General features: G+C 43.9%; 1 protein-coding gene across 1 annotated transcript in view; it reads right to left on the reverse strand.

Annotated features, from left to right (window-relative positions):
* Nucleotides 1–7717, reverse strand: part of FAM135B (family with sequence similarity 135 member B) — a 228211-nt gene extending 220494 nt beyond the window's left edge. Inside the window, exon 1 of the mRNA XM_019553091.1 lies at nt 7626–7717. Within this exon, the coding sequence (XP_019408636.1) occupies nt 7626–7702 (77 nt within the window). The 5' untranslated portion in view covers nt 7703–7717. The remainder of the gene's footprint in view (nt 1–7625) is intronic.
* Nucleotides 7718–10813: the final 3096 nt, after the last annotated feature.

Raw genomic sequence — 10813 nt, forward strand, 5'->3', positions numbered from 1 at the left:
CTATGACCCCAGCGGACTTCCTGCCCTTTGGGCAGGGGGCTGGACTCGATGATCTCCCGAGGTCCCTTCCAGCCCTGATGTCTATGAAATCCTCTCCTGAGCCCCGTGGCCATGCATTTAGGCCCCGAGCCCCATGCACTGCCTGGGCTGGGCAGCAGCCCCAGCCCTGCCCAACTCCCTCCCTCCCCACGGCAGCCTCAATCCCCACTTCCTCCCCTCCCACCAGACTTACTTGCAGAAGCTGCTCTCCAGGCTGCCTGGCAGCCATGTGCATGTACTGCGGTTGACTCCTCCCTCTCCCAGCTCTCATACCTGTCACTTTTGCAAGCTGCCTGACTGCCTTTGCATTCAGGAAGGTTGCCATTTTACCACCTTCCCACTGTTTCCTGTCTCCAGCTTGCCCCTCCAGGCTGAAGCCTAAGTAAATTAATGGCAGGAAGCTGCTCTCTGGCTCCGACTTTGGCTCATTCCCTCATTTTCAGGTTTATTTTTCCCCATTTGCTTCCCCTGTGTTTTCTTCCTTTTCCCTCCCTGGCTCCTGGGCTCTTCTATTTGTTCCATCTTCATTTCTTCTGCTTGTTTGATTTCTTCCTTGTCCCCACCCCCTCCACCACCTCCACGTCTAAGCTCACTCTTGTTCCCCACTATCCTTCCCCCATTTCTTCCTGAGCCTTCTTAGTTGCACTCCCCTTTTTCTGCTTTCCTTCCTCCTGTGGGGTCTCCTCCATCCTTTCTCCCTCACTCTCACCCTCTTCTTCTTCCCCACTGTCCCTTTCTGATGCACAAGGTTCCTCAGGGGGTCTGACCTTTCTTGCATAGGCTTTGGGACCCTTGCAGAATAGGACCCTCCTCACCAGAGTCCCCATCTTAGGGACTCCTCGCTTCTTCTTTCGCAATCCTGCACAGTCAAGGACCATCATCTTCTGTAGTTTTCAGATGCTTCACTGTTCCAGTAAGTAAAACCCAAGTCTCTCTGCCTTGGAAAGCAATCAGGCTGGCGAGATGTTCCCTCTGCACCTCCAATATCTCAAATAGTATTTTTTCTATGAACTGAGATCTGTCCATCATCGATCCTGCTTGCATCCCATCAGTGGCTTTGTTTCTCTCTCCGCCATCTTCTTTGCTGACTCATCTGTCTCAGTTGTTGCTCCCATCTTCTTTGTCATCTTTCTTCTCTGCTTCTCCACCTTTGCCCATTCTGCATCTGTCTCTAGACTTACTTTTCGGCTCTTTATTTCACTTTCCACCTCTGGGTTACTTGGCTTTGGCTTAATCCTCCTTTGGCTTTGCACTAATATCACACATACCATCAAACATAGGTAAAATGTGTTGCTCAAAAGTGTGTTTATGGAGCACCTGTGCTAAAACATGCAGCAGTTTCAAAAAAGATACTATACATTGATTTGGAATGAACTAAGTTTATGGGTACTATACGCAAAATGCTACAGTATTTTAATTTCAAGATTATTCTTTGTTTCTTCCTTTTACATGCTCAGGAGGACAGGATCCAATAGTAAGGAGAGGGGGAAGGTGCTAGAAGGAGAAAAAGAAAGGGGCTACATGACCTCCCAAATTTATTTTCCCTGCTGTAGCAATGGGAAGAGGACAAATTCAAGGCAAAACCTCCAATAATTAGATTCTCTACCTGAAAATTATAACCCAAATTGATACATTTTCTTTGTACTGAATCTAACTATTAGAGGGTCATCTTACAATCAGGGGTATCTTCGATTTGAGTAAATATGGTGCCCCATCCAGCCCTGCTGAACTGAAAGCATCCAGCTTGTCTAAATGATCTTTATTCAAGGCTAAATACCTGCTCCTCTTTCCTTGCCAGCAACTGTCCTTCTCATCTGATAATTGATCTTTTCTGAGAAGACTGAAGTAAAAAAGGCATTAAAGCATTTCATTATTAATTATTAGCTTCCTTTTCCTGTATAGAAAGGAACATAATACTTGTCATACTATGGTAGGAGGAGCTTTGTTACCATCTTTATCCCTTTCTACCTATATCTCAGTTCTTGCCTTGACCTTCCTGATTTTCTCCCTATACGTCTGCCCTATACTTCTAATACTCATGCTTAGCAACAGGGACGAGTTTCTAATGTTGTACAATTCCTTTTTAAATTTCATGTTCTTGAAGAGTTTCACTGTTTAGTCAAGCTCCTCTTTGGTTGCACTTCCCACCGTCCTGGCATAACGTCACTAGGAGAGTGCGAGAACTAATTCATTAATACTTGACATATAATCAGTTATCACAGGGTAGAAGCCATTAAATAACTAGATATAATCATCCAGAAGGATGCCAACTCTATAGGAAGGATGGTAAAAAATAAAGAGTTTAAAAAGTGAAGATACAAATGCCGTGTCGGAGAAGGTAAGAAAACTTCAGATCATTATGCAGGATGTAGACAGGAAGAATAATGACTGCAAACAAATTAATTCAGTATCACCTATCGGTAGCATATGTTTGGAATATTAATCAGCAAAACTGGAGAAGCACCAAAATAAAAAGATGCAAGGGTAATTAGAAACTCGTTATGGTAACAGGGAGTGGTAGATTTGCCCCCGCACCACAAGATCTGATGCGAATGTCAGAGCCAAGGCGTTCTGCAGAAATTACTGAGTTCAGACTAGGCTGGCGGACTCCTGCGATTGAGTGAGAACTTCCCTGCGCTGCACCTCAAGAAACAGGATGATTTCTGAACCACCTTACAAACTCCTGCTTCCGGAGCCCAAACTGATCTGCAGCCCAGGCAATATAAGGCTGAACAACCAGACTCCAGTCCATTGCAGTCCAGTCAAGCTCAGCCTGACTAATAGTTTCCACAATCTAGCTTTTTTCCTTCTTTTAAGGTTCTCTAAGGAGATCTTGCTCCTCCGATTGGGAAGTTTTTTGCTTTCTGCGAGTGCTTGAACAAATATCTTCCTAGATGCTCTTATATGTTCAAGTTCTTGAAAATGCAGTGTTTGGGAATGAGGGTTTGTAGCTTGGGAGCCTGCCTCAGCTTTTACACTATAACTGTTACCTCTGCAAGCGAACCGAGTTCCGGTAAATTTAATCCTGAACGAAACAGCATTTTAGCTGCAATGCTGTTGTACATTATTGTAGTAATTATGCCTGGCAGTTCCCACTCAACAACACATTTTAACAAGCGCACAGGGCTTAGCCCCAGCCGATGAGGGCGCTTAGTCTTCTACTGTATTACTGCAAGCGTTCAAAGGGAGAAGCCCAACTTCCAGAACAATGCCTGCCTCCCCGGGTCCCCATAGAGCAGGAGTGGGCAAAATACAGCCCGTGGGCAAGATCCAGCTCATTAAGGGATTTTATCTAGCCAGCGGTGGCAGGGAGCACCTTGAGCTGTGGCGCACGCAGCCAGTCTCCCCTGCCCCAGGAGCACAGCAGGACTGGGGCGACATGGCAGCCAGACTTTCTTCCTTGCAGCCTCAGTGGTGGCAGCTCCTTCTGGCTGCCACTGCCAGGGTCATCGCTGCGCCAGACCCGATCCCACTGCCGAAGCACCCCAGCCCATCTGCCCCACACCCACCACTGGGGTGCTGGACAGAGCGGGCAGGCAGCCAGGGTCTCCGAGGAGATCGGCACAGGCCGCCTGCAAGCAGGGCATGCTTGCTGGACAGATGGGATGGGGCCGCGGGTGAGAAGCAGCACCCAGGAATGGGATGGATGGGCAGGGACAGGGCCGGGGCTGGGATCACTGGGCGGCGACAGCATGGGGCTGTGCTGAGAGTGGATCACAGCTCTGCCCCGAGTCCCAGCCCCATGCTGCGACCACCACACGACCCCAGCCCCAGCCCCAGCCCTGCCCACCTGCCCTGTTCCCGGATGCCACTCCCTGCCTACCCATGGCCCCATTTCATCCACCTGGCTGAGCACTCCCTGCCCGCTCTATGAAGACCTCATTTGCCCAGTGCCCCAGACCGGTCTAGTGGTCTACTGCTTATTGAGTTTTGATGAGCTGTTGTGGGTAGAGGGTCAGTGGCACTGGCTTGGCATTGCAACAGCTCACTGAAAGTCCCTAAGTGGTCCTCCAGCCCAAATAATTGCCCATCCCTGCCATAGAGACAGATGAAAAAGTCAGAATGCAGCTCTCTGCTCGGAATCGCAACTTTTTCTAGCAATAAAATGAACCGAGTGCTTTCGTTAAAGGTTTGTGCTCTGTCTTCCTAATACTCTTATTTGGTGTAGCCAGGCTTCTTTCAAAACTAAGGATGCTAGATATTAATCGTTGGGCCACAGAGAAAGTGACAGATGTCAGCTGGTCAGAAAAAAATATCGTTGTGCTCTCTGTATCCTGTGGAGAGGACTGGATTGAGTAATGTCATAATTCTCCTTTCACATCCGTCCCTGCAATGTATTGAGGCTGAGTTTGATCTCAGACTGGTGAAATAAGCATTTATTTTATAGGAAAGCAATGCATTTGTCCTTTTCTAAAGAAGAAAACCAATTCAGAGTCAACTAAAGCACCCAATGCAACCATAATGTCTCCTCATTCATTTAAAAAGAAAAAAAAAAAAGGTTTTCGTAAAACTTATTCGCAAACCCACAAAAGCCAGTAGGAGCTTTCTGTAGGGTTCAAATAATTTTGCATTCTTTTCAGAGCTTTCTAGGATCTGAACTCCATCTATAAGATGCATAAAGGACCTTTTTATCCACCCCCACATCAGTTTTTATACCTAATCAGAATGGCTGCAGAAATAAATGCAGAAAACCTGGCTACAGCTTCATGCTGTCAGCCATCATACAGGATATTGTGTACTTTCAACTGTCAGGCAGTAACAACAGGTCTTTTATTGCACAGCTCAAGGACTCTTTTCATGTTGCTCTATGTAGCACACAGCTGGGATTTTCAAATAAATCACCTATTGCTTGAAAATCAACTTGAGACCAGTAGTTTTCAACCATTTTGGGCTCAAAGCATGCCTCCATTCGGAGTTTAATGACATCCCAGTTAAGAGCTATGTGTGTACTGCCTCAGCCTATTGACCAGGTAAATTTAACGCAAGCAGGAGCGACCCCTCTTGCTACAACCACTTCCTGGTGTAGCCCCACAAGCACCTCCTTGAATCAGAGATGCACAGGTCAGCTCCACCTGGGAACGGCAGCCTGGAGATCAATCCCTTGGAAAGTGGCTCTCACGCTGCCACTGCCTCCATGGCTCGCTGTACCTGCCCTAGGTGACTGTTTCCAGGAGGCACGTGTCAGGCTGGATTGGGAAGCAGTGTCCCTTTTGCAGCCACCCCAACCTGGGTCACCTGGAAACAGAGGCACAGAGGGCAGCTCCACGTGGCTGCAGCAGCAGCACCCTTGAAGCGATGGCTCGAGACGTTCACCTATCAGCAGCGAAAGTTCCTACTCATCCACAGCGCAAACGATCCTTGAGGGTGGGCAAGTAAAATACTGCATTTTTCATCATCAGTATCTTCATTGTGGTATGAATAGTTACTGTTTTCTGTGTGGGAGCAGCAAGGTCCATAATTTCAAGTTTCTGTTTATTTAAGTACATGTATGCACCTTGTGACGTATCGACTTGGTTTCCTCGAGGGTCCGTGCAGACAATAGGCATACAGCCGCCTTCCAAACTACTGCAATATGAACAATTATTAGAGAGTATTTATCAGAATAAAAAGTAGCAAGCACCAACAGAGAGCAACAAGCAATTGCCTTCTCTGAATCCAGGTACCTTTTTTTTTTTTTTTTTTTTTTTAAAGAAAATGAATTAAAAAAACCCCCAAACAATTTAAATATTCATTATGCCATAAAAACATAAGTGACTTTATAGTAAAATGGGAAGACTGTTTAATCTGTTTAGGGCTAAACTCACATTCTCATGATCACATTTTACTCCTAGGAAAATCAATTCATATTCAAGACATTAGGTTGAGTTGTAGGCTTATTTACAAATTGGCAAATAGAAACAATGGACACACATATATAGTAGTTCAGCTATGACTGCATTCACAGAATACATCATATGTCATCATTGTAGCTACAAGCCATGAGTCTAGTCCACATCTCAATCTCCCTGAAGTCATTGGATCTACATTTGGCTTGCATCTTTTGGAGCTGTGGAACATTTCTCAGGAGCAAAGAACTTGCCACAAAGAGTATTTTTGGTTCATATCTAAACTAGAATTTCTTCATAGAGACTTGGTGGTTTCACTTTTCAGAGCAGTCTCATGAACACAGACCTTTTCCCACCAGATTCACAATACATTTCACAGTCCATCACAGCTAAAAAAACTACACTCCATTTCCAAGTGGTGGCAGCTCTGAGTAACTGAATTAACCCAGCACCTGAACGGTTCCAAAGTTTACGTAGCAGTTACCTGGAGATCCAAGACATCTCTAACAACTGAGATGTGAGGGTGAAATGGGATAGAGGGTATTTAGGAAACAACCAATGGATACTTGTGAACCAAAGACAAAATCCCACCAGACCATGCAATGATCACTTGCCAAAAAACACACTCCCAAAGACTCCTGAATGTATACACCTTCACAACCTTTTTGAGTAGACCATGAAAATAGGTCCTTGCCTTGATTACAAGAATCACGGGAAATACCTGGGGTCAAAAAATGACAGAAACAGAGTAACATTCGTTCAACTTTGTTAGAGGATCCCCTCATCTAATAACCCCAGAAGTGTCGCACCTCCTCACTGCCAGGCAAGGACTAGGTAAGGAAGTGGAATCTGTCACTTAGAAGTAACAATAATAGACAGGCAATAGGGGTTGGGCCTCAGTATATATTATACAGGGGTTAAGAAAACCACGGATGTTCTAAACACAGGTTTAGGATGTAGAAAATAATATTTATTGCTTCAGTTCTAAATGTCTCTGAATCAACAGAAGTCCATTAAACAGGAAAATGTACTTATTGCACACATAACCCCAAAATAGACAGGACATTAGTTGGGTTAGCCTGAAGTCAGTTAGAAGACAGGTTACATATGCACCTTTATAGACTAAATGATATAGATATAGATATAGATATATATATATAGAGAGAGAGAGAGAGACAGACAGAGACAGAGACACAGAGAGAGAGAGAGACATAGAGAGCATGCACCTCCTTTCATTTATATTCCTGTGTACATATACACACCTGTGCGCACTCAATCACTCTTTCTATATATACACACATGCATAGATGCATGTATATGTGTGTATACACACGCTATTCTTTCTCTGCTTAGTCTGGAAAGGTGCATATCTACCTTGCCTTCTGGCTGACCCCAAAACAGACATTATTTAACATGGAGTGTAGTGCAGCTGTCTTTTATATCAGAGCAAGATTGCTAACTCATCTGAGTTAAAGCAGTCACTGTGCCTAAGCATAGGCAGGTGGTTAAATGCCTTTAGTCTGATTTTATATGGCATCATTTGAATAATTCAGCCCATCTGACTTTACGATAAATGGAAATAACATGCCCATCATCTTTAACAGCAATGAAAGACGAATGATCTCCCTCCCTCCATCCCTCAAGAGATGACATGAAGTACAAATGCATTTGGCAGGAAGCAACTTGTTTTAAAACACTAGCCTTTTCCCACAAATGGTTCTTAGGCAAACAGCTAACAATGAGTAGAAACTCCCAACTCACCCTCGCTGGAAGAGATCCACATTATGGAATTTGTGTAGCTCCACAGAAAACTCGACCGTTCCCTGTACCTCCGACATGATTTTTTCAGGTCATCACCTAAACGACACATATACAGCTATTTTAAGCACTCGGAATATTTTGCTTAACAAATTCACATCAATCACTCCTTTTTGGGTCAGCACTTTGGGATTCATACAAAGCCCACTGAGGTCAATGGAAGCCTTTCTTTGGGAGAAGGGTCTTCTCGACTTGGACTTGATAAGCATCGTACCAAAGGACAATAATGATACATTCAAGTCGAACTAGACTTGAGGACAGAACACCACTGCTGCATAGGATTGGATCATAATAATTGAAACATATACCAGAATTAGTGCAAGTTCTCACAGGACTAGCCAAACTCCGCTTAGCTATTATAATCACCTATGGAGATAGACAATATTATTCCCATTTTACAGAATCCAAGGGCCAGAGACAGCACAGGTTGACACAGTGAATAGAATATAGACCAAAAATCCCGAGTTCTTGGCCAAAAGCCAGTGGAGTAATACGATTCTCTTTCCCCTGTCCTCTTTCCCCTCTCCTACCAAGACACCCAAGAAAAGAGAGGGAAGGTTTTCTGGGAAGAGAATTAATTCCAAAATAATAAAAGGAAAGGATTGCTGCTTTCAGTAACGTTGACTTCCCTCAACAAGGGATTCAATGCCACTCAGATGAGGTTATGGTGGAGTTAAGGTTAGAGAGTGATAATATTTTGTCTCTTCCTCAAAAGAGCTCTGCCAGTGTTGATTTCAGGAAGCAAAACCCAACACCTACAACTGCGCTCTTCAATTCTGCAGTGTGGCAGCAGGTCCAAGCTAAGGGTTTATCAGGGCCTATGGCCAACTAAGAGCTCATTACTCCCTGCATCCTCCCAAGACTTTGCCATTAATGGACTGCCAGCTCTCAGAAGCAGTCTGAATGATACCAAGGATATCGCAGACAAAATGTGGCAGACCCAACTGAATCGAACCATGCACTCTACTCCCCTCCATATAAAACTCTTGTATTAGCGTGGAGAAGGATGCCTCAAAAGCATCAATTTGAGCTCTTCTTCCTTAACAAGACATGGAAGCGAGGGTAAGAAGTGACCAATTCCCTGGGGCCATGGACTGTGAACAAGTGCATTAACAACTTCCCCATTAGAAGTTAGAGAAGCTCTCATCTGCAATCCTGCCCTACCTCTGCAATGGGAGAGGTAACGAGCCTGCTCACGACTCTTGCTCCCGTCATGGCCAGAAGTGTGGCAGGCGCTTGTACATCCGTGCAAGGCAAAGCAGGATTCTGATGGTCTATTACATGCACATTTATCAAAGAAGCAATGCACTGTAGCTGCCTGATAAGTCTATTTGCCCACTCCTGACTATACGTTTCCCAAGTGACTGGTTTATTTATTCCACAAGATTTAAACACAGTTGTTGTTTTTTCTTTTTCTTGCCTTTTTTTTTTTTTTTTTAAATGGCTGTCCTTCTCATACAGTCTCATTTTTCACAAGCAGCTCATGTCCTTTTTTTGGCCACTGCTGGAAAAAACATGCATTGCAGACTGGGATTCAAGAGTGACAGGTTCTGCAGCATGAAGTTTTAAGTGTATTTTATATACATCTATCCATCCATCTATCTATCTCTATATCTATCTCTCTATCACCATACCATACATTTGTGTCTGTAGGTATATATTATGCATACATACATATACACGTTTTATACCCAAGTACACATACATGCTTTATGCATACATGTATATATAAAGCCACATCCTTTTATTTATATTTATATTTGTTCATATGCATGCATGTGAGCATGCACACGTTTAAAAATTTACACCTGCAGATACTGTATATATGGAAAATAACTGCTGACCTACTTGTTTTATTCGTACTAGATCCATAAACTCCAATATATGGAACCAAACTTCTGTTAAAATGAATTCAGGTGTCACACCGTTATGATTTCTATTATAATTCTGAAATGACAAAGGTAAACTCAAATGCTGCTATCTGGCCAAGCTCTTGTCATTTGTACCATTCCCCCCCCACCGCCCTTTCAGGTTACCTGCACAACACTAACTCCCTGCAATCAAGTAGGATAAGTCAAAGGAGGCCATAAAGGGGGAAAGGAATATTAAAATAACAAGGCAGTGGCAATAATAAGTTGCTATAATAAACTTGAGGATATAATAGGGAAGCCATTAGTAGTGAGAATTGCTGCTGCCCTGCTCCACATAATCAGGTGAGGAGTACGCTTCCCAGAATAAAAGACTATGTTCAAAGTGGGTACTAAACTGTGAAAGATAGTGGGTATAAAGAAGAAGGGCATAAGCGGGTTGTCAGCAGAACAGGGCTGACATTCAAATGGATGGAAGCAGCAAACAGAGGAAGACAGTCTGGTTTTCCCAACCAGAAGTGGGGATAGGTTAGGCTGAAGAAACGTGAAGGATTAGGTAAAGAGAAAAATGTGTGTACAGGCCTTTATTTCATTTACCTTTCTTTGGTCTCTTTTGTACCTTCAATGAATGATGAAATGCTGCTTCTTCTCAAAAAAGGAGGATTAGAAACACTAGCTGCCTTACAAGGGGGCAGTTCCCCCAAGTGAGAGGCCTCCAGCTGAATCACGCTTGTTGGATTAATACAGTGCAGCTCAACTCCTCTGGCACTGGGGCCACATGAATGACACAGGGTTGGGTCCATGGGCTGAATCCAGAGCACAGCTCATTTATCAGAGGGTTTGGTGGTAGCTGTGTTGGTCTAAGGACATAGGCAGACAAGTTTCTTTGGGTAAATTTGATATCTTTTATTAGACCAACTCAAATAGTTGGAAAAATTCTTCTTTGCAAGCTTACGGGTGCAAACACCCTTCTTCATGCAGACAGAGCATCTGCCTGATGAAATCTCCCTCTGCCTGAAGAAGGGTGTTTGTACCCAAAAGCCTGTCAAGAAATTTTTTTCAGCTATTTTAGCTGGTCTAATAAAAGACATCACATTTATCGAAAGAACCTTGCTTACCTCATTTACATGTTTTAAACAATGCTTGATGTTATTTTCTTTTGCTGCCGATAGGGCAGGGTAGTGGTTGTTCAAGCCGAAGCCTCTTGGCCAAAGTTTGATGCTTCTCTTCATTTTCATTTGCTACAGCCATGAAATGGCCACC

The sequence above is a fragment of the Crocodylus porosus genome, unplaced genomic scaffold, assembly GCF_001723895.1.
Source record: "Crocodylus porosus isolate Cpor-Errol unplaced genomic scaffold, CroPor_comp1, whole genome shotgun sequence".
Lineage (NCBI taxonomy): Eukaryota > Metazoa > Chordata > Crocodylia > Crocodylidae > Crocodylus > Crocodylus porosus.